The 21036-nt window shown below is 60.8% G+C and overlaps 4 protein-coding genes and 1 pseudogene across 14 annotated transcripts in view; 2 read left to right on the top strand and 3 right to left on the bottom strand.

Moving 5' to 3' along the window:
• PC (pyruvate carboxylase) overlaps window positions 1-14104 on the top strand; it is a 94267-nt gene extending 80163 nt beyond the window's left edge. For all 6 annotated transcript variants that reach the window (XM_045775784.2, XM_087855061.1, XM_045775786.2 and 3 more), the window contains 11 exons: window positions 9377-9521; window positions 9876-9965; window positions 10050-10271; window positions 10715-10871; window positions 11363-11603; window positions 11723-11972; window positions 12172-12416; window positions 12501-12680; window positions 12757-13005; window positions 13248-13388; window positions 13472-14104. In XM_045775784.2, the coding sequence (XP_045631740.1) occupies window positions 9377-9521; window positions 9876-9965; window positions 10050-10271; window positions 10715-10871; window positions 11363-11603; window positions 11723-11972; window positions 12172-12416; window positions 12501-12680; window positions 12757-13005; window positions 13248-13388; window positions 13472-13720 (2169 nt within the window). In that variant the 3' untranslated portion in view covers window positions 13721-14104. The remainder of the gene's footprint in view (window positions 1-9376; window positions 9522-9875; window positions 9966-10049; window positions 10272-10714; window positions 10872-11362; window positions 11604-11722; window positions 11973-12171; window positions 12417-12500; window positions 12681-12756; window positions 13006-13247; window positions 13389-13471) is intronic.
• LRFN4 (leucine rich repeat and fibronectin type III domain containing 4) lies at window positions 2603-5871 on the bottom strand. 2 transcript variants are annotated; one of them, XM_045775788.2, is made up of 3 exons: window positions 5750-5871; window positions 3951-5309; window positions 2603-3443 (listed from the first exon to the last, which is right to left on the bottom strand). In XM_045775788.2, the coding sequence occupies exons 2-3, from the start codon at window positions 5297-5299 to the stop codon at window positions 2882-2884; spliced, it is 1911 nt and encodes a 636-aa protein (XP_045631744.1). In that variant the 5' UTR covers window positions 5300-5309; window positions 5750-5871; the 3' UTR covers window positions 2603-2881. The 2 variants fall into 2 exon arrangements, with proteins under 2 accessions (XP_045631744.1, XP_045631743.1); XM_045775787.2 differs by lacking the exon at window positions 5750-5871 and having other exon boundaries at window positions 3951-5607.
• LOC148107898 (uncharacterized) lies at window positions 5549-8964 on the top strand (annotated as a pseudogene).
• Window positions 14105-15907: 1803 nt separating the features above from the next.
• Window positions 15908-19273, bottom strand: RCE1 (Ras converting CAAX endopeptidase 1). 5 transcript variants are annotated; one of them, XM_087855062.1, is made up of 8 exons: window positions 18858-19272; window positions 18618-18720; window positions 18438-18521; window positions 18103-18181; window positions 17405-17572; window positions 17205-17276; window positions 16872-16989; window positions 15908-16564 (listed from the first exon to the last, which is right to left on the bottom strand). In XM_087855062.1, the coding sequence occupies exons 1-8, from the start codon at window positions 19244-19246 to the stop codon at window positions 16216-16218; spliced, it is 1362 nt and encodes a 453-aa protein (XP_087711188.1). In that variant the 5' UTR covers window positions 19247-19272; the 3' UTR covers window positions 15908-16215. The 5 variants fall into 5 exon arrangements, with proteins under 5 accessions (XP_087711188.1, XP_087711189.1, XP_045631745.2 ...); XM_087855063.1 differs by having other exon boundaries at window positions 16872-16950; XM_045775789.2 differs by having other exon boundaries at window positions 16872-16934.
• The window catches only part of TOP6BL (TOP6B like initiator of meiotic double strand breaks), a 98192-nt gene continuing 96373 nt past the window's right edge, over window positions 19218-21036 (bottom strand). Inside the window, exons 15-16 of the mRNA XM_087855066.1 lie at window positions 19441-19628; window positions 19218-19343 (exon numbers count right to left, since the gene is read on the bottom strand). Of these exons, the coding sequence (XP_087711192.1) occupies window positions 19278-19343; window positions 19441-19628 (254 nt within the window). The 3' untranslated portion in view covers window positions 19218-19277. The remainder of the gene's footprint in view (window positions 19344-19440; window positions 19629-21036) is intronic.

Here is a 21036-nt window from a genome sequence, read left to right as displayed (position 1 = left end):
CTGCCCTCGTCCCCTGGCCTGGCGCGAGCATCGTGTTGAGTGCCTTCAGGACAGCGGGGAAGGGACGCTGTAGCTGGAGGCCTGAGCGAGGGCAGAGGGAGGCGCTGGGCCCAGCCGCCAGGCAAGGCCCTGAAATGCTCTCTGCCCTCTGGGTTCCCCATGTCTGTAGCTGGAGACGAAACCCCAGCCACACTCTTTCTTGTCCTTGAGGCCAGCACTGCCTGAGTCCCTGTGGGCATCCCCGGGGCACGTGCTGTCAGCAGACACTCTGCAGCACAGGGGGGCGGGGAAGGGCTCTGCCCTTAGTGGGCTGTGCGCCCAGGCCCCCGGTGAGGGGTGGCTGCTGGGTAGGCCCGCTCCTCGTCCTATCCTGGGAGGGCCCAGGGGATGGTGCCCAAAGCAGAGGATGCCCTCCCTGGCCTGTCATGCATGGTGTGCCCTGGGGTGCTGGCCGACGGCCCCTTCATGTCACCCTCTCCTCCTGGCTGCCTCCGGTCCTGTCTGGGGTCCAGGCTTGGCCGGTGGGGTCAGGGCCTGTGGGAGGCACTGTCCTCTCACGGTGCCCTTGGCCCGTCCTCTCACTCGCTGGTGCGGCTCTGTGGTGTGTCCTGGCAGGGCCCTGGTGGGTGCAGATGCCTTTTGCAAAAGCACTTGGGAGGGAAAGAGGGAGGAAGGGAACCTGCGGGGCCAGTGCTGGGTCAGCTGTCTCCCCTCAGGCCCTTGGTCCACCTCAGAGCGGATCGCTGTTCCCCAGGCATTGGGGTCTCTGTGCTCTCCCATGGGAAGCCTCAGGGCTCCTGGTCTAGGGGTTGTTTGCTGCACACGTACAAAGATGTGTTGTGACGTCCTGTGTTCAACCTGCTGCTCTCTGAGGGGCCTTGGTGTTCCCAACATGGTGTCCTAGGGGTGCTTTTGGGGCCGGGTAGCCAGTATGCAGCATGACCCCAGTATGGGGCCCAACTACCGCACCCTTCACCCGCCTGCCCTTGTTGCTCTGTCGTCCTTACCAGTGCCTGCCGCTGGCCCCTGTGCTTGTGCCCCCAGGCCATCGGACCCTCCACCAGACCCCAGCCTGGCAGGCTCTTGAGGACGTTCTGCCCTAGAGCCCTGAGGGCAGAGAAGGGAGGCTGGGCCGTAGGGCTCACAAGGAGGAAGGTTGGGAAGGCCAGCTGCAGGACATGAGTTTCTGGTTCCTTGGGGCACCAGAGTCCTCCTGAAATGTGCACCCTGACTGGGCTCCTGGCTCCTGCCACATATAGAGCCTCCCGCACCTGGCCCCTGGCAGCTCCTTGCTCTTTCTTGTCTTGTATGCCATGGGCCCCCCTCCCCTCAGCCCCGTGCCTTCTCTAGCTTCTCCCCACGGCCCCTTGGAGGGTTCACGCTTTCCTGCTGTTCTGTTGAGGACCTTGTTTCATTTATTTAAACCAGGATCTCTCTTGGGCCACATCCAGGTGTGTTCTGCGGCTAGGAGGGCAGGCGCACATGTGTGTGAACACTGTGCAAACCCACCAGTGTGTGAGCTTGGCCAGCACACGTGTACATGCCCACGTATTGTTCCAGTTCTCCCTGGGCTGCGTCCTGTGCCCTTTGGCACAGTACCATGGCCACCACGGCCCCGGGGAACCATCACAGGCCATAGGGAGCCCATGTTCACCCTCCACAGTGGGGCCCAGGCACCTGCATGTTCTTAAAGCATCTGGGGTGCCGCGTGCCACGGAGAGCCACACGTCTGCCAGCATGGGTGTCTGGAGCAGAGATCCCTCCCAGCTGACACTTGGGAGCCCTGGTCGTCCAGAGGCTGACAGAGGCTGTGCCCGGGGCCAGAGGCCAGCAGGGATCTTGGGTCGAGAGGAGGCAGAGCAGGGCATGCTCACTCCCCCCAGACTGCAGCTTCTTGGGGTAGGGAATAGAAGCAGGGCAGTGACCCTGCAGGTGTGGCCCCCCCCCACTCCCCTTGGTGTTTGCCCCTCCAGTGTCCAGCAAGGGTTTGACTCAGTCTTTCCAGACAAGCCCAGAGCAAAGCCAGAGGGGGTTGGGGAGGGGGCATCAGTGGAACACTGGGAGCTCAGGGCCTCTAGCACTGATGAACCTTCCAGAAGGTCTTGGGGCTGATAGGGCAGTGGGATTCCAAGACTTTTCCAGTCCCTCTGGGATAACATTTTACAAATCCAGAAGATACTTTGGGAGATGGTGAATGAGGTTGTCCCCTGTGGAAGCCATGAGGACTTTCCTACTGAGAGTGTTGCCAGCCAAGGTCCCTTCATCCTGAAGGGCTGTGCTGTGGCCCCCGTGCCCCTGTTGCCACTCTGTGCACCCTGGCATCCATGCTTCCATGAGGATGTCACATCTTGTCCACGTACAGATGCAGGCACAGGGCCCAGAGAGCTCAGGCACAGTCCTTCCCCTTCTCGAGGGGCTGGTCCGGCTCACCTGGGACAGGAGGCCCCTGGCCCTTAAGATGAGGCTGAGGGCACCCTGGGCCGTTTGGGCCACCTCTATGGGGCTGGCAGCCCCAGGCCTGACCCTGTCCTGTGTACCTCTACTGGCCCACATGTCCCCCTGCCCTCTCAGGGAGCCTAGCAGGACAAGACAAGGCTAGCACTGAGGTGTACCCAACAATTTTATTATAAAGAGAAACAAGACTCCCACTTGGTGGCTGCAGCCCCTGCCTTGGTGGCCGTGAGCACCTGTCAGAAGAACGCAGGTCTGGAGGCCAGAACCAGGGAAAGGGCCCCCTGTCCTGCCAAGTATAAAGGGGGCCTGAGGTACCGAGGGTAATCAGGAGGGACTCCCAGGCAGTGCTGACCCACCAGGCCCAGCAGCTACCCGCCCCATGCCCTCTGCCCCTTTCCCGGCCTGTCCTGGGCTGACTCCCTTCCCATCACACCACACTCTCCTCCAGCTGCTCCGTGCTGCCCCCCACCCCCCGGCACCCTGCCCCGAGCAGCCCCCCATGCACAGAGTGGCTCCTCCGGGCCCAGGCCCCTCCAAGGCGCCTGGCGTAACCATAGCACCCGCCGGCGTCTCCCAGGTCCAGGGAGCAGCTGCGTTGGGGCCGAGGTGGTGGGCTCCGCGGTGGGTGGGCCTTGGGCGTGGGGCTGGGGCCTCCGTTGGTCTGGGATTGGACGTGGCTGAGCTTGAGGGGGAGGCGGCCATTCCCGGCCCCCCGGCCCCGAACCAGCAAGGCCACAGTGAAGACCAGTAAGGCAGCCACCAGCACACCCCCCACAGCCACGGTCAGGGTCCCGCCCAGCACGTGAGCCTGCAGGGCGTGGCACAGGGGTGCAGCCGGTAGCGTGGAGAAGTGGGCACAGCCCAGCAGCCTGGTGGCTGTGAGGTCGGAAGGCCCGGCGGCAGGTGACAGGGCCAGCAGGCAGAGGTCATAGTCGGCACCAGGAACGAGGTGCTTCAGCAGGAAGTGGTGGCTGGAGGCCGGGACAATCCTGCGGGCAGGGGTGAGTGGTCAGAGCCCAGGTCCATGCTCTTCCCTAGACACCACCCCTCACCGTCCACCCCTCACCACAGGCTCCCAGATCCCACCTCAGAACACTCGCCTCCCCTAGGACCACATGGCCCACATTTGTTCACTCAAGAAGGCAGAGAAGCCAAGACAGGCATGTGTGTGTGCCCTGGGGACAGTGCATGGGACGGACAGGCGCGTGTGTGTGGACGCACGAGCCCCGGGCAAGCCAGGGAGGTGGTGTAGAGTCACGTGGCCGGAGCTAGAAGGAAGGCGTGCGCGTGGCCCAGGCTCGTGCTTCCGCACACAGACCAAACACCAGGAAGCCTGGACTGGGAGACCTCCTGGGGCACTTCCCACCTCCCCCTGCAGGCAGCTCAGAAGCTGGGGAGTGGTGTGTGGAAGCGGCAGAGTCCCGGAGGGGTGGGGAGGGGCTCAGAGGGCAGCTGGGAGCAAAGCTGGGGCTGCGGGCTGCAAAATGCGTCCTCACCGGTAGATGAGGGTCTCGTCCTCGCTGCTGTTATACTGAATTTGGAACATCCACACGGGGTCTGCTGGCCGTCCCGGCCCCCAGCTCACCAGCCCTGAGGTTGCGGTCACCTCCGTCACCTGCACAGCTGGCTCAGCCTCTAGTGTCCCTTCGCCCTCGGCAGCAGTGCGGGCTGAGGCAGCAATGTCCGAGGGCCCCGGGCGGCCCCCATCAGCACTGCCGTTCCCGCTGTGGGGCAAGGCCAGCACCCGGAGCTCTACCCGGGCTGTGGCCTCACCGGCAGGGTTGGTGGCAATGCAGGTGTAGCCCCCTGCGTCCCCGGAGCCCGTCACCCCAATCTCCAGGGTCCCGTTGGGGAAAGCCCGGGCTCGGGAGGAGTTGCCAACCAGCCGGTCATCGGGGCCAACCCAGTGCATGGTGGGTGCAGGGTCGCCGAGGGCCCGGCACCGCAGCGTGGCCCGCTGGCCCTCCAGCACCCAGAGGCGCTGCGTGTGGCGCGCGATGAGGGGGGGCTCACAGGAGAACTCGCCCTCGGGCACGGCCCAGAAGTAGCGACCGGCCAGGCCCGGAGGGGAGGCGCATGTCTCTAGGTCGTCGGGCCGGGCCAGCCGCCGCAGCCACAGCAGCTCACAGTTGCAGTGCAAGGGGTTCCCGCTGAAGCTCAGCACCAGGGGGGCAGGCGAGGCCTCTGCGTCGCGCCCCCGGGAAAAGAGTGGGTCGGGCGCCAGCGTGGCCAGGCGGTTGGAGGTGAGGTCGAGGCGGGAGAGCTGGCTGAGCTGGGCAAAGGCGCCCGGGGGCAGTGCGTCAATGAGGTTGTGGTCCAGGTTGAGGGTGTGGAGGGCGGGCATGGCACCGATGCCAGCCCAGGGGACCTGCCGCAGGTTGTTGTAGGACAAGTCCAGGTCCTCCAGGCTGTCCAGGAAGTCGTCGAAGGCCCCGGGCGAGATTCGGCCCAGCTGGTTGCCGCTGAGGATGAGGTGCTGCAGGTTGACGGGGCCCCGGAGGCTGCCGGTGCCCAGCTCAACCAGCCTGTTGCCGTCCAGGTGCAGAGAGCGCAGGCTCTCCAGGTCCCCAAAAGCACGGGCCCCGATCCGGGTGATGGCATTTCGGGACAGTGTCAGGTCCACCAGCCCTGTCATGTTTCGAAAGTCTGGCGGCCCCAAGGCCTGGATGAAGTTGTCAGCCAGCCGCAACTCCACTGTGCGCCGGTCCACGTTGGGTGGCACAAACAGCAGGCCTCGGTGGGCACAGAGCGTGCTGAGCGACTCGGACAGGTTCTGGCAGACACAGGGCAGTGGGCAGGCGGCCGCTCCGCTGGCCAGCAGCAGCAGCAGGAGTGGCGGGGCCATGGTGAGCGCCCTGTAGGGAAGGGCCAGAGCCCAGGCACAGGTGGGGCAGGTGCAGGTGCCCACTGTGCCCGCGGCCCAGTCCCAAAGGCCGGCTTCCAGAGCCTGGCCTGGGTGGGGGTCAGGGTCAGAGGCACCAGGGGCCCCCCAGGGCTGAAAGAAGGCTGGGGCCTGCAGGGCCAGGCCCCCCAGAGTAAAGGTCACATTTCCCAAGCCGATGGGGGGCTCCTGGCTCTGGGGACTAGGTGCAGCATGAGGCAGGAAGCGGAGGTGGGCACTAGAGCAGGGAGGGTCCCGGAACTTCCTTTCTCTGGCGTCTCCAGGAACCGCCAGCCCCCTCCCTTCGCGCCATCCCCTCCCCCGCCAGGGAAGGCGCCCCCCTGCCCCAGCCCTTCCGTGGCTCGTCGCCCCTCCCTGGCCAGCCACTGCTGCTGTGCCCCGAGGCCCCCTCACCTGGTGTCTGTAGCTCAGGGGGCGCGGGCCGGCCTCCCCGCGGGCCTGGCCAGCCGCCGCCGACTCCAGGCGGCTCTCCCGCGGCGGCGAGGCCAGGGGCTGACCGGCCGCCCGCCGCGCGCCCTCCTGCCCATGGCGCTCGGGCCCGCGGCCCCGGCTCACTCGGTTCCCGGCACCTTTTCCCGGCGGCTCGCCGCGGCGGCGGCGACAGGCAGGCGGGTGCGCGCCGGCGAGCCCGCGCTCCGCGGACACGCACGTGGAGGGCGGACAGGGAGGGGCGCACGGGGATCCACCCGGGCCGGCTGGCTCCCGAGGTCACAGGGACACGCGGCCACTGCAGCGCCCACGGGTGGCTCCCGGTCACGCCCGAGGCCCGGGCCGGCGCGGGCCCGCCGCGCAGTCCCCCGGCGCTGCCGCAGCGCACTCACCCTGGCACAGACGCGCGCGCCCCCGGCCACCCTGGCGCCCCGGCATCCTGCACCGCACGGGCGCCGCCGCCGCTGCGCGAACCGTCACTCTGCAGACAGCCAGACAAAGCGCCAGCTCGCGGGCCCCTTCACCATCTCCCAGAGACGGGAGCCTTTGTCACATGTCGCTGGGCACCCTCCCCAACACACCCACACATGCCCACACACCCACACGTCCCCGCACCCACAGGCAGGGCCGGGCGCAAACCCGCACTGTTGTTGGGACCCTCACAGAGACACGCTGAAGGTCATAACCGTTCTGCATCACCGAGTCACGTGGAGGGTCCCCAACGGGCACGGGGCCTGGGTGGGGGTGAGGGGCTGGGGCGACGCCCCCGGCAGGCCGGCTGCGGGGTGGGGCGGAGAGGGCTCAGTCTCCAGGCTGGCGCCTTGCCCCGCCCCTCCCTCCCCTTCCCGGGCTCCCTGCCCCGCCCGGCACGCTCGGGAGCCAACCGGTCTCCGCCTCCGGCCCGATTGGTCTGCGCTGCGCCGTTTCCCAGCAGGCCGGCGGTGGCACGCTGTTTGAAGCTGTGCGTCAGTGGTCCTCGCCGAGCCGCCAGCCCCTCCCTCCCCCTTCTGCCCCTGTCGGGCCATTTTCCTGGGAGAGCAGCCCAGGGTGAGCTCGTCTGGGCTGAGAAAGGGCTCCTGGCAGGGGTGCGGTGAGGGGAGAGTTCCCGGCTTCCCCCTGCAAGTGCCGGGGCTTGGGTGGGAGCGCTGAGTGCTGGGAAGCAGGTAGCGCGCTCTGGTCCTTCGGGAAACAAGGCAAGTCGCCACTTCCTCCGGGTATCTCCTAGTCCTCAGGCTACCTGGACACCCCCCCACTCCCGTCCTTTTCCTTTGCCTTTCCTCCAGACGTGATTCCTAGGGGCTGGGTGTGCTAGGACCCCTGGGAGTCGGAATTCTGATTCTGCCTGGTACAGCAGGTAACCTTAGGCAAGTTGTTTAACCTGCTGAAATACTTTAGCCATCTTGGCCAAGGGTTACGTGCCCTATTCATAGGGCCGAGAGGAGAGATGTAGCCTATCCACCTGTCAGCTGGAAGCCATTCCTAACTGTTGCCACTCCCGGGGCCTCAGCTGTTGCATTCATAAAATAAAGGCACTGGATTCTAGCCCCGGTCAGCTTTGATGCTCAGTACCATGGGGTATCTTCGTTCCTCTCTTCACCTTCAAGAATGTTTTCATTCACTCTAAACTTGCTTGTGATTCTACTAGCATCCATCACAAGCCACTACTGAGAGTTGGGGTACATCAGGAACCAGATGGGCCTGTTCCTGCCCCCATTGAGCTCGCAGTACATAGGGCTGGCAGATCCCCCACAAAATCACAAAGGTGGAGGGGCCTACAAATGGGATGTGGGGTGGGACAGGGGAGGCCTCTGAGAATCCCTCTCAACCCCTATGTGGTTCTGGGTTTAGATGGCTTTGTTGGTTTTATCTTCCCAAATGCCATGCCTTGGTCCAGTTGAAATGTCCACGTTATTTAGGAGGGGTTAGGGACTAGTCTCAGGGACAGATAGGCAGATCTGTCACACCAGAGAGGCATGAGGCAATGTTGGTTGGGTCCCACTCTGCAGTGACTGTGGGGGAGGCACCCTTCCCATTCGGACCTCCAGGAGATAGGAGTCCTGGGGGGGAGGAGAGGGACAGGTAGAATTTCTCAGAGTAGCAGCAGGGTCCAGCAGCACGAGTCCCTAGTGAAGTTGCGAACAGAGGTCGTGAGTGGGTGACTCGGAGATGCCTTATCTGAAGTGACAGCCGTGTGGTCACAGGCGCATGCATGCTCGAATTCCACCCACGGGGCCTGGCGGTCACGGGACATCACACCGTCCTGGCTTCCAGGCCCCCGTGTGGCCTCTAGGTTGGACTTGCCCGACTCCAGCTTCATGCTGTCACCCCACAGTTCAGCGAGCAGAAGTGAGGGCCCTTGTGCACAAAGCAGGCGGACGCATACGTCAGGCAGCACCCCTGCCCCAGAGCGCTCCCAGGGCTCCCAGGTGTAGGAAGAACGCAGACAAGCAAAAGCTGAGGCCTAGGGAGGCGGCGCTTTCCAACAGCTGATCCCACAGAAGCCTACTAAAAAGGGGGAGGGTCCAGCTCTTGGGAGTGTGGGAGGTAGGGACAAAGGTCTTCAAGGTCAGACTTCCAGGAAGAGCCTGCCTGGCAGGCGCAAGCGTGCAGAGGCACGAGAGCGCAAGGCAACTCTGGTGTGGCCGGAGGGCCTGACTCGGAAGCCTGGCAGAAGGCATGGAGACAAGGGGTCAGAGTCTGGAGATGGACACGGTAGAACCCTCTGGCTTGACCAGTGAGTGACACAGGAGTGGGTATTTGGGGGTGATGGAGTGTAGATTTGGGTAACCAGGGGTACAGTGAGCGCCCAGTGGAAGGCAGAGGAGCATCGGGTGAGGGAAGCTGACTTTGGACTTGAGCTTGTGTGAGGGCCGCACAAGGAGAGGTGCCCAGGAGGCATTTCCACTTAGGGTCTTGGCTCTGGAGCTGGAAGCCCAGGATGAGGTCACCCAGGGAGAATGTGCTGTGTGAGGAGAAGAGGCCCGGTGACAGCTCTGAGACCTCCATCCCGCAGGGGTGAGAGGAGCCCCCAGTGGGGACTGGGGAGGAGGAGAGCAGGTCTTGGAAGCCCAGGGCCAGGATGTCCTGGTGGGAGCTGTCAGCAAGTGAAAGGTGGGCGAGGGCCCACAGGAGTTAGCCACCAGGATGGCCCTTAGTGAGGATACCCAAGTGTGGCTGCTGGGGGGGTGGGGTTGCAGAGAAGGGGGTGGTTGAGGGTGGGGACATCTGTCAAGAAGCGTGGCTGCTTTATGTCATGGTGCTGTGGGAAAGGCCTGACCCGTTTCCTGGGCTGTGTGGAGGGGAGGTGCTTACTTCCAGATCCCTGAGGAAGGAGGAGGTGATTCAGCACATGCTCTGGGGCGAGCAAGACGGGGGGAAGTGGGCTCAGCCCCCTAACAACTTAGGGGACTCTGCCAGGATAGGGGGTTGGTGAGGAGACGGGGAAATGTCGTTCCGCAGGGAGGCCCCAGACCTCTGCCTAGTATCCTGGGGAACATGGGGAGCTATGCTGACGTAGGGTGGCACTTTCAGCCTCCTCTTTCCCCGTCCATGCTACACAGTGACACCTTCCCACCCACCTCTGTCCTGCAGACCAACATCCCCTTCCTGCAGAACGTGCTCAATAACCAGCAGTTCCTGGCAGGCACCGTGGACACCCAGTTCATCGATGAGAACCCAGACCTGTTCCAGCTGCGGCCTGCGCAGAACCGGGCTCAGAAGCTGCTGCACTACCTCGGTCCGGCCCCGACACCGCCCTGCTCTCCCCTCCCAGATGCCTTGCTCCCAGCTCCTGCCTAGAAGAGCTTCCTAGCACCCACTATCCCTGCCCTCGTGGTGGTCCTGCACCCTCCTCCTCTGCTTCACCTTCCCACCTTGCCCGCCTTCCTTGCCGCTGATCTTAGAGATGCCCCCTTTTCTGTCCATGTGGCCCTCAGTAGGTCCCCACTGCCTGGACCCGGGAGGCCCTAGCTTTGGAGAAGACTAGGGGTCCTGGAGAAACCCCTCCTCCCCAGGCCCATCCACTGCACTTCTGCCCTCAACTTGGACCCTCCCCACCCTGTCCTGATCCCACTACTCACTCTCTCCCTAGGTCATGTCATGGTGAACGGCCCAACCACCCCAATCCCCGTCAAGGCCAGCCCCAGCCCTACGGACCCTGTTGTCCCTGCAGTGCCCATAGGTAGGTGAGATTCATTCTGCCAACTCGGGGACACAAAGAGGAGGTTGCTGCCTGAAGGGATGCTAATGCCCAGGTCTGCCCTAGGCCCACCCCCGGACGGTTTCAGAGACATCCTGCTGCGGGAGGGGCCCGAGGGCTTTGCTCGAGCTGTGCGGAACCACCAGGGGCTGCTGCTGATGGACACGACCTTCAGGGATGCCCACCAGTCACTGCTGGCCACGCGTGTGCGAACCCACGATCTCAAAAAGATTGCCCCCTATGTTGCCCACAACTTCAGCAAGCTCTTCAGCATAGAGAACTGGGGAGGTAGGCTGGAGGAGGGCTGGAATGTGGGACGGCACCTGGCCACCGGCCATTCCAGAAGCTAGAGATGTTAACATTGAGGAAACCGGTGAGAGGTGAACAAGGCATGGTGTTCATCCGTTCAGCAGTGACTGGTGCCCACTCTGGGCTTGCCTCACAGAGCTGAGACCCTGGTAGCCCAAGGTCAGGGAGGAACACCAGCCTGTTCGTGACAGCACAGAGAACTGGCGGCAGGGCTGTGAAAGGGGGCCCAGCGGACACTGACCCTCAGCTGCACTGGGAGAGCAGCAAAGGGAGAAGTCTGCAAGGGCTGGGGCAGGAGTGTGAGGGATCCTGAAGACGCGCGGGACAGGGTGAGGGCTGCAGGCTCGGGCCGCAGAGCTGCGAGGTGTGCTGGAGTCCCAGGGGATGGAGGGGCTGACCTGGGCCTCTTGGTCCCTGTGCAGGAGCCACGTTTGATGTTGCCATGCGCTTCCTGTATGAGTGTCCCTGGCGGCGGCTGCAGGAGCTCCGGGAGCTCATCCCCAACATCCCATTCCAGATGCTACTGCGGGGGGCCAACGCTGTGGGCTACACCAACTACCCCGACAACGTGGTCTTCAAGTGAGCCTGGGGTCGGGTGGGCAGACGCTGTACCGCGTGGCCCAGCGGGGGCCGGGCCACACTGCAATGGCCTGTGCTCCCCGCAGAGGGCGGGACACCGAGCCTCGTAGCTGCACCCAGCAAGGCTGCTCTCTGGCAGTTTCGTGGAGTGCAGAGTCATAGTTGGAGAACGGGAAGGACCTCTGACTCATGGGGGCAGTGGAAGCCTCAGGACTCCTTCGTTCAGTGCCTTTTCTCCCTCAGACTGTCACTCTTGCGGAGAATCTCCAGCTGATTCTTCTGACCTGGGCAGACTGAACTGCACTGTACAGATCGACGGGCAGGACAGCTCTGCTGCAGCCCAGGCTGCCCCAGAGAAGGCCTCGGCCACACCCGGGCGGCCCCCCACACTGGCTCTTTGGGTGCCACTCCCCCTGCCAGGCCAGAGCCAGAGAGGGATGTGCAGGGAGGAGTGAGATGGGATTGACCCTTGGGCTCTCCTACCCGCTCAGGTTCTGTGAGGTAGCCAAGGAGAACGGCATGGACGTCTTCCGGGTCTTCGACTCCCTCAACTACATGCCCAATCTGCTGCTGGGCATGGAGGCCGCGGGCAGTGCCGGTGGTGTGGTGGAGGCCGCCATCTCCTACACCGGTGACGTGGCTGACCCCAGCCGCACCAAGTACTCGCTGCAGTACTACATGGACTTGGCTGAAGAGCTGGTGCGAGCCGGCACCCACATCCTGTGCATCAAGGTGCCGGCCCCGCCCCACCGCAGGACTCCTCCAGCTCCTCACCCATCTCCCCCCAGCCCCACGTCCCCCCCTCATCATGCCCCCTTCCTTACCGCCTTTCTCTTTCCTTCTTGCGCCAGGACATGGCAGGGCTGCTAAAGCCCATGGCCTGCACCATGCTGGTCAGCTCCCTCAGGGACCGATTCCCTGACCTCCCACTGCACATCCACACCCACGACACATCAGGAGCGGGTGTGGCAGCTATGTTGGCCTGTGCCCAGGCTGGGGCTGACGTGGTAGATGTGGCGGCTGACTCCATGTCCGGGATGACATCACAGCCCAGCATGGGGGCCCTGGTGGCCTGCACCCGAAGGACTCCCCTGGACACAGGTAGGAACCGTGGGAGTCCGTGGCCACTCCCCTCACAGCTGTGGCCCTTAGCAGTCCTAGTGGAGTCTGGCCTGTGTTAGAATCCAGCTGTTTCCTGACCTTGCCTTCATCACCCACATCTGAGACGGGACCTGAGCTGGCTCTGGGGTCCTGGGAGGAGCACCTGGGAGCTTAGTGTATTCTCCTGGCCTCCCTGCAGGGGTGCCCCTGGAGCGTGTGTTTGACTACAGTGAGTACTGGGAGGGGGCCCGGGGATTGTATGCGGCCTTTGACTGCACAGCCACCATGAAGTCTGGCAATTCGGACGTCTACGAGAACGAGATCCCAGGGGGCCAGTACACCAACCTGCACTTCCAGGCACACAGCATGGGGCTTGGCTCCAAGTTCAAGGAGGTCAAGAAGGCCTATGTGGAGGCCAACCAGATGCTGGGCGACCTCATCAAGGTGAGCTAGGCCCAGTGCTCTTATCCCTGCCTCTGGGCCTCCATAAGATGCCAAGCATCGTAACCCAGGGGCTTTTCTTCTCAGGTGACACCGTCCTCCAAGATCGTGGGGGACCTGGCCCAGTTCATGGTGCAGAATGGGCTGAGCCGGGCAGAGGCTGAAGCCCAGGCAGAAGAACTGTCCTTCCCCCGCTCTGTGGTAGAGTTCCTGCAGGGCTACATTGGTGTTCCCCACGGGGGGTTCCCTGAGCCCCTTCGCTCTAAGGTAGGAAGGCCCAGCACAGTGTGAGGGTGGAGGTTGGGTGCAGACATCAGGCTTGACCCTCCACTTTGCTCCCCAGGTGCTAAAGGACCTGCCAAGGGTGGAGGGGCGGCCTGGCGCCTCCCTCCCTCCACTGGATCTGCAGATGCTGGAGAAGGAGCTCATAGAGCGGCATGGGGAGGAGGTGACCCCAGAGGATGTGCTCTCAGCGGCCATATATCCAGACGTCTTTGCCCACTTCAAGGACTTCACTGCTACCTTTGGCCCCCTGGATAGCCTCAGTACCCGCCTCTTCCTGCAGGGACCCAAAATTGCAGAGGAGTTTGAGGTCAGTGGCTCTGGCACCTATCTGCACTCCACCCCAGCACCCCTGCCCCTGCATCCTTAAGGGCACCACCACATCTAGAGCTCTAGGCTTTGGCTTGGCTGTCACCCCGCCTCACAAGCAAGGAACTGAGACCCAGGGTTGGGGGATTTGCCTGGGACTGGGTCGGGCAGCTGCTCTACCCAGACTTGTGTGTTCTGTTGTCCCCCACCCCCCAGCTCTGAGCCTCCGTGCCCTCCCTGCAGGTGGAGCTGGAGCGGGGCAAGACACTGCACATCAAAGCCCTTGCCATAAGTGACCTGAACCGGGCTGGCCAGAGGCAGGTCTTCTTTGAGCTCAACGGACAGCTGCGGTCCATTCTGGTCAAGGACACTCAGGCCATGAAGGTACAGTCCCTCCAGGGCCAGCCAGGCGGTGGGGATGGGTCGGGCCTGGGCCTCATGTCTTCTCCCTTCTGCCCTGCCTGCAGGAGATGCACTTCCACCCCAAGGCCCTGAAGGATGTGAAGGGCCAGATCGGGGCACCCATGCCTGGGAAGGTGATAGACATCAAGGTGGCAGCTGGGGCTAAGGTGGCCAAGGGCCAGCCCCTCTGTGTGCTTAGTGCCATGAAGATGGAGACTGTGGTGACTTCACCCATGGAGGGCACTGTCCGCAAGGTGCACGTAACCACAGACATGACACTGGAGGGCGATGACCTCATCCTGGAGATTGAGTGATCTTGCCCCAGATTGGCAGCCTGGCCATCCCCACCCCAAGCCTTCCATAGACACTGCGCTGCCAGGGCAGGCCCAGGCCAGCCAGTGCCCGAGGGCAGAAAGGCCTAGCCCTGGAGCTCCTGTCAGCTGCTTGTGGCAGGAGACACACTGCCTGCTGTGGCACATTCCCTTCCTCCAGCCATCTGTCCTTTCCCTGCTGGACAGCTGCTCACATAGTCATCTCTTGCCAAATAAGGGTCCTCTCCTTGTTGGAGACTACAGGTGGTGGTGTAGGTGGGCCTAAGACCCAGAGGCGCAGGTTTAGGGGTCCTGTCTCCTGGGAGGAGACTTAGGCTCCAGGTCCTGAGAACTTTGCTCAATAAAACTGGCTTCCACTGCCCTCCATGCCGGGTCCTGTGCAGCACCCCGCCTTCCCCAGTGGGCGCCACTCAGTGGAGGGACAGGGCTGTCTGTCGGGACTCCCCATGGCAGGGGCAGGTCGGTTGTGTCTTCCTCCTTGGAGGGTAGGGAGAATAGTAGCCTTGGTTTCAGCCACTGTGGAGTGCCTATGGTATACACACCCCAAACAGGATTAGTTTACTTAGAACTTGGGTAGAGGGGTGCTGTTCTAAGCACTGAACACCCATTAACACAGTGAATCAATCCCCCATTTTATGTAAAGAGAAATGGAGTCCTAGGAAGATTAAATAACTCATCTAGGACCCCAGAGCTAATAAGAGGCAGAGGGCTCAGATCCAAGCTGTCCGTGAACTTGCTTCCCAACCACACTGCTTTACTTCCAAACCCAGGGCCAACCTCCCACCCCATCAGTTAAGGACTGGATGCAAACAGGCACCGAGTTCTAGGAGGTGGGCAAAACCCCTGGATATGGGAACCTGTAGGTGAGGATTTTAGTGGGAGGTTAGGACTACTGGATTGAGTCTCAGGATCTCATCCTGCCCATTCCCATAGCCAAGCTCTCTGGAGAATCCCTCACCCGCAGGGGGACAGCAACCCTGCCTGCATCACTGCACTGCTGCCCGCCCCCAGCCCCCAAAGGGGAAGTGAAATGGGGGCGCTGGGCAGTTCCTGAGCAGGAGCATGAGGAAGGGGTAGAGCACAGCCCAGATGTGGGCACACCCCAATTTCCAGGGGACCAGGCAGGCAGTACACTCCCAGCACCCTGCGAGCCCAGTGCTCTTGGGGTACAACCTTATTTGGGGGGTGGTTTTGGGTTTCCTCTTTGGACCCCAAGAGCCCAAAGGTGCCCTCTAAAACAGGGCTGTGCTCACCCTCTGTGCCTCCCCCACAGCTGCTACACAGGCCAGAAGACAGGAGAGCTTTCCACAGCAAGGTAGGTATGTGATTATGACGACAGACTTTAGATCCAGGTGAATGTAGTGTAGTCTCAGCCAAACTGGGGGTGCCCTGGGGAGTGACTGCACACCCGTCTCCTTTCAGCCACCAGCCTCGGGATGGAACTTGGGACAACCTCCTCTAGTCTAGAGTGAGACCTCAAAACACAATATTCTTTTAAAAGTTAAATTCCCTGGGGCAGGGGAATGAAAACCATTCGAAAAACAAGAGGAAGGGCTATAGATAGAACACTAGAAAGTTCTAAGAAAGAACCTTGAGTTCCAGTGTTGCTCAGCAGGGCCCTTGCTGCTCTTAGGGTTGCAGTCTTTGTTCTAAATTCTTTTAGGGACCAGACTAGCAGCACAGTGGCAGAGGTCCACGCCAGAAAAGCCTCTACTCCCAGGTGACCCTGAGCTGGTTCCTCTCCCATTTTGAACCTGTTTATTCTCCCTTGTGTAAGGTGAGGTTGGTAAATTTTGGGGAGGTCCTGGTGGAGCGCCCACAGTCAACCCTCTACCCTGTCGCGGGACACAGGTTGGAGGCTCCATCACTGGGGTCAGGGCCCTAAGTTCCATTCCCTGATTCTGGGAGCCAACAGGCCCTAGGCTGAGCTGAGTTCACACGTGGCATCTGCAGTCCCAGGTCCACCTGTGCTAGGACCTGGGGCATGGCTAAGAAAGGTGGAAGCTACAGACCCAAGGCAGCCAGAGGACCCCATCCTGTCCTTTACTTCAGGGAACTGTGCCTACCAGGCTGAACTGCCCAGAGGTTAGTGTTCAAAGTAGTCAAGAAAAGTGGTGGGCACACTCATAAGACCCCAAATAGATTGATTCCCAAAGGTCCAAAGCCGTGTTACCCAAGTTAAATCTCTTTAATATCTCAATACAAAGTCCTGATGCAAAAAGACAATGAGAAAACCCTGGGAAGTTGAGGGGGAGGGATTTTGTAAATTCCACCCCCAAGCAGCTTTTCAGAGGCAGAGGGGGGCAGAGGAGCTCAGAAAAGCAGCAGTCCAAAGTGAGGAAGGGAGTGCACGGCTCCTGGGACCTGCCCCTCGTCCCCTCACTCCCAGCTGCTCCTCAACCTCCTTTGGAGAGGGGCTGCACCCTTTGGATATCTGCTCCTTTCTCTTGGTCCCTGGGATTCAACTAGCTCTGGCTTCAATCCCCTACAAAAATTCCTGAGATCTCGGGGACCCCAGCCAGCTCCTCCCCTGCAGTACCCCTTGATGGGGAGGGGCTGGGGAGCCCATGAGAGTTCATAGGAGCATGGGTCAGGAGCACAGGGGAGCCTCTGAGTCCCCTGCTCGCTCCAAAAGCACACAAAGGGGAAGGCTGCCGTAGAGCTTGGGGTCCGTGAGGGGCTGGAGCAGAAGCAGGAAGAGTCCCACACCCAGAGCATAGCCTGCCAGCAGGGGCCGCCTCTGCGGATGCTCCAGGGCTGCACACACGGCAGGAAAGCCCATGTAATTGCAGAAGGAGTGGCAAAGGACCGGCCCAATCAGGTGTCCTAGGGAGGGGAGACAGAGCAGTTCTTGGAGCATCCCCACCACCTCCCAGGGCCCTTCCAGGGCTAATCACCCACATCCCTGAAATAGGAGATCGGTGACCGCCCACACACCACATGGCCTCTGCTCCCTTCCACCTCTCAGACCTCACCAGAATGAAAGCCCTGGCTCTGCCTGTCTCAGAGACCACAGTGGAAGAAACTTGTCACTCCTACAACAAACACAACATTCCCATTCTCCCACCCACTCCTGTGGGCCCCTGAGCCCCCCCCAGGGGGGGGAACGACCCATGAGAGACTGAGGACCAACCTGTGCGGATGAAGAGGAAAGCAGTGTAGGCACCGAAGACAGCTGTGTAGGAGAACTGGAACGCTGGAGACGGGGAGGCCTCGAGTGACGACACCTGCATGTTCTTCCTGCCCCAGCACTGCATGCCCATCAGCCAGAGACATCCCCGTCCCCCTGAGGGCACTGGCTGCCTGCCCCAGGACCTATAGCTGTCCTCTACACCCCAACTCCCATGGCCAGGGGCCCTTCTAATACTACAACCCTCTGTCCCAAGTCTTCCTCCAGAATGGCTATCAGGGACACCCTTACACACCCCAACCCAGGATTGCCCCAGGCAAGCTTTCTAGGACTCACCTGCAGATAAGAAGATGCTCCCCACGCTGCTCTGGCGGAAACGAAGCTGCTCAAAAATGTGGTGAAAATGGGCTGGGAGGAAGGCAAGAACCACGTCACATTCCTCTACGACTGCCTTATAGGCTGCACCCTTGCTCCAAGCCCCATTTTTGGCTCCCATGCTGGGAACATCTTAACAGGACCAGGTTAGACAAACTCACCAACTCCAAAGAAGAGTGGGCAGGTGAACACGGCGGGGCCCAGGCCCGTGCATGGTGCTAACATGGGCAGCATGCAGGCCCGAAATACCAGTTCTTCTGTCAGGGGCGCAATCACTTGGTTCCGCAGCCAACGCATGTCTGTGAGGCAGCGGGCCCAGGAACGAGGGGCTAGGGAGGGAATTCAGGACCAGGAATTAGTGATTAGCTATTGAACAAAGAGATCCTAGAGGCCCCAGGGGCCCCTCTTCCACAACCTTTCCCTGGCCAAACTCAGGTTAGGCATCAATACTCCTGAGGAACAGGTAAGGGTCAAGCTTTGTTATCACACCCAGTATAAAACAATGTTTCAAGAGGACTGAAAGGACAAGTATTAGTAGCTGAGGCAGGATATCCTGGTAGTAAGTTCTGGAAACATCAAAATCAGAACTCAAGACCAGCTCTGATTTGAAGAAGCCAAATGTTAGGAAGAACAACGTTCTTTAGTCCACATACAAGTACTGCTGGGGCTTCCTAGGGGCCTCCTCGGATGTCAGAAACCAACTCTTACAGGCCATCTGCTACATGTTCCCATTTTACTGATAAAGAAACAGAGAACATCTACATCTCATGTCCAAGTCCCACCACAAGCCCACCTAATCCCTTTCTCCACTGAGCTGGGCTGCCTGTGCCTACTTTTCCCCTCAACCCTAAGGACTCACCTAAGACAACCTTCAACCCATCTGCCAGATCACATGGGCAATCCATAGAAAGTTGCATCAGTGGGCCCAGGAAAAGGATCTGGGGACAGAGAAACGGGCGATCAAAGGAAAGGCTTAAGCCAAAATCCATTACTCTTGCTCAGAAAAGGCCTCATGAGACTTTGATTGAGCCTCCTGTTCTCAGCCAGGATTTCCTACCCAAGCATACCCGAGGGCCAAGGACCATCTCAGAATTTCTGTTGCCCATCAACCAAAAGATGGACACAATGAAGATAAGGAAAAAAGGCCAAGGAAAGGAACGTCACGCTATAACAGAAAAATACAAGAGCACTCACCATGGTCAGCAGCAGGGGCAGCAGTGCTGCTGGGAAAATGCCCTCCAGCCTGAAGCCCATCAGGGTGAGCAGGGATGTGCCTGGCTGAGCCACAGGAAAGGAGGCATCAGTCTTGCTCTCTCTCCCCTAAAGACCCTGGAGACCCTCCCCGCCTTGCCCTCTGCCCCGCCTCCTTCGCACCTGGATGCCTGTGAGTTCTCTCCAGAGTAGCACGCAGAGGGGCGAGAGACTGGACACCACCAAGACGCTAGTGAAGCGCCTCTTGATGACGGCAGGGTGGTCCCTACGGAGGGAACAGTAAGTTCTGGGGACCCACAGCCTCCTCTGCGCAGCGCGGCCCCGCCCCCGGTTCACCCAAGCTCCGCCCACAGCCCCGCCTCGCGGAAGCGCGGGTTCCGGCCGCGCGCGCAGCCCCCGCACCTGGGCAGCTCACTCTTCCAGACGTAGAGGCTGCCCACGTAGGAGCAGGCAAGGCTGAGACAGGAGAACACTGACACCCAGCAGCACAGCCCAGGGCCTGGACCGCCCAGAGCCGCCGACTCGGGCTGCCGCTCCGGCCGTGACACCGACAGCAGGCGCAGCCCATCCCCGCCCAGCGCCGCCATCGCGCCCGGACCCGCGGCGCGCACCAGTGACGCGATCCCGCAGCCGCCCGACCCGCGCCTGCCGGAAGCGCCGGTGACGTCATCCGGCAGCGCGGGCGTCCCGCCCCTGGCCTTGCCCCCAACGCTTAAGCAGAAGCTGCGCGCGTAGAGCAGGTTTATTGAACAACAGACAACACGCGGCCCCAACAGCTGCCCGGCAGGCATGGAAGCACGGGGGTTGGGGGGGCACCCCAGCTTAGGGCTCAGGGCCGGGGCTCAGCCACTCGGATAGATTGGAGACCTCTTGCTGCCAGAGCGAGTCCTGCGGGAGGAAAGGCAGCCCGGAGTGAGGACCCATCGACAGCGGCCGTCTCCGCCTTCTGGCTGCGCCCTCCCCTGCGCGGCCCTCGCCCGGTTACCTCTAGGCCGCCCCCAGGGCTCGCCCTGCTCCCGCAAGGCGTCAGGGAGGCGTCTGTGGGCTTCGTGCGGCATGCGGCGGCCTCTGACTGTCTCGGGGACCTGGCAGGGTGGAAGGCTCGCGTCTCTTTCCTGCCCTGCCGGAGGCTGCCCCTCTTGAGCCTCTTGTTTTCCACTTGCCCGCTGGTCCCTGGGCGAAAATAAGACCCCTTACCTTGCGCCCACGGCCCTGTGCTAGAAAGGCCCTTGGTGCGGGGGAAAGGGAGGAACAGGTCCGGCTCTTAGCCCTCCCACCTCAAATTCCTTTCAATCAGGTCTGTCCAGATCAAAATCTGGGCATTTCAGGCTGAGGCAGCAGAATGGTTTCAGTCCTACTTGGGCTCGCGCCCACTCATTCACTGCTCAGATTTCTCTGGAGGCTGCACTATCCAGCTCCTCCCTCCCTGCCAAGCTGTGATCCCCCTGCCCGAAAGCCAGCCTCGCCTCTCCTCGTAGCTCATGGTGCATTGAGCAGTGCCCACTGGCATTCTCCCTACTATTAACTGATGGACTTGTGCAAATTTAAAATGAGTTTGTACCCATAGATTCTTTCTGAGCAGGTCCTGGGAATGTAGCTCAAAGAGCTGTTCCTGGGTGAAGCTCACAAATGCTGGGAGGGATGCAGAAGTGTGTACAAAGCCCAGGGATAGAACAGAGAAAGAAGCTACTAACCATCCCTAGAGGTGAAGAAAGGTTTCCCTGAGAAGATGTCTGAGCTGGGTTTTAAAGGATGAAGAGAAATAGGCCAGACCAACAAGGGAAAGGAATTCCAGGTAGAAAGATGCAAAAACCCAAAGGCATTAATTTATATCCCATATGAAATGCAAAATGGGGGGGGGGCTAGGAGATGAATCTGAAGGGATCAGAAGACAGAAATGGATTTTTATCTGTCGAAAATAAGTGAAGAACTTTAATAAGCATTGGGGATGTATTGTTAATTTTGTATTTTAGATTATTCTGTCAAAGGAGTGGCTTAAAGTCAAATTAGAAACAGGAAGACCATGGGGCACCTGGGTGGTGCAATCGGTTAGCATCTGACTCTTGGTTTCGGCTCAGGTGGTTATCTCAGAGTCATGAGATTGAGCGCCACATGGGGTTCTGTGCTGAGCATGGAGTCTGCTTAAGACTCTCCCTCTCCCCTCTAGCTTCCCTTCTTCCCAGCAACTGACGAGAAGGCCAGTAAGACAACATAAAGGACTGATAGCTGAAGGCTATCCAGTGAATAGAACATGGATATGTGGTGGCATCATCCAACTTTCAGTGATTTTCTTTAGCAGAACTGCCCACGTGGAACATAGGATTGATGGTGACTACAGCTGCAGCTTTTAAAGCAGAGCAGCTCACCCAGTCTTCCAGGGGGTTCCACCAGACTATGAATACCTAGATATTAAGGCTTATATGGTACAGTGGAGAACGCATAGGCTGAAATTCAGATTATCCTCCTGCAAAGCAACCTCTGAGCCTGGCTTGTCTCTTGTGAAATGGGACCAATGCTGCCCATGCTGAAGGCGACCACTGTCAGAGTATAGCAAAGTATAGCATCCCCCTGGGTCCACAGA

Source organism: Ursus americanus, chromosome 24 (genome assembly GCF_024610735.1).
Source record: "Ursus americanus isolate L20-20 chromosome 24, mUrsAme1.1.p, whole genome shotgun sequence".
NCBI lineage: Eukaryota > Metazoa > Chordata > Mammalia > Carnivora > Ursidae > Ursus > Ursus americanus.
This window is presented reverse-complemented; position numbering and strand designations above follow the sequence as displayed.

Bases quoted from the DNA above. Each gene is read 5' to 3' on its own strand.
- LRFN4 (XM_045775788.2), bottom strand. From the start codon at position 5,299: ATGGCCCCGCCACTCCTGCTGCTGCTGCTGGCCAGCGGAGCGGCCGCC. The intron at 3,444-3,950 runs GTGAGGACGCAT...CCCTGCCCGCAG, and splicing joins GACGAGACCCTCATCTACCG to GATTGTCCCGGCCTCCAGCC.
- RCE1 (XM_087855062.1), bottom strand. From the start codon at position 19,246: ATGCCTGCCGGGCAGCTGTTGGGGCCGCGTGTTGTCTGTTGTTCAATA. The intron at 18,522-18,617 runs GTGCGAAGGAGG...CCTGTGGCTCAG, and splicing joins GAGAACTCACAGGCATCCAG to CCAGGCACATCCCTGCTCAC. The intron at 16,990-17,204 runs GTGAGTCCTAGA...ATGGGCATGCAG, and splicing joins GAGCATCTTCTTATCTGCAG to TGCTGGGGCAGGAAGAACAT.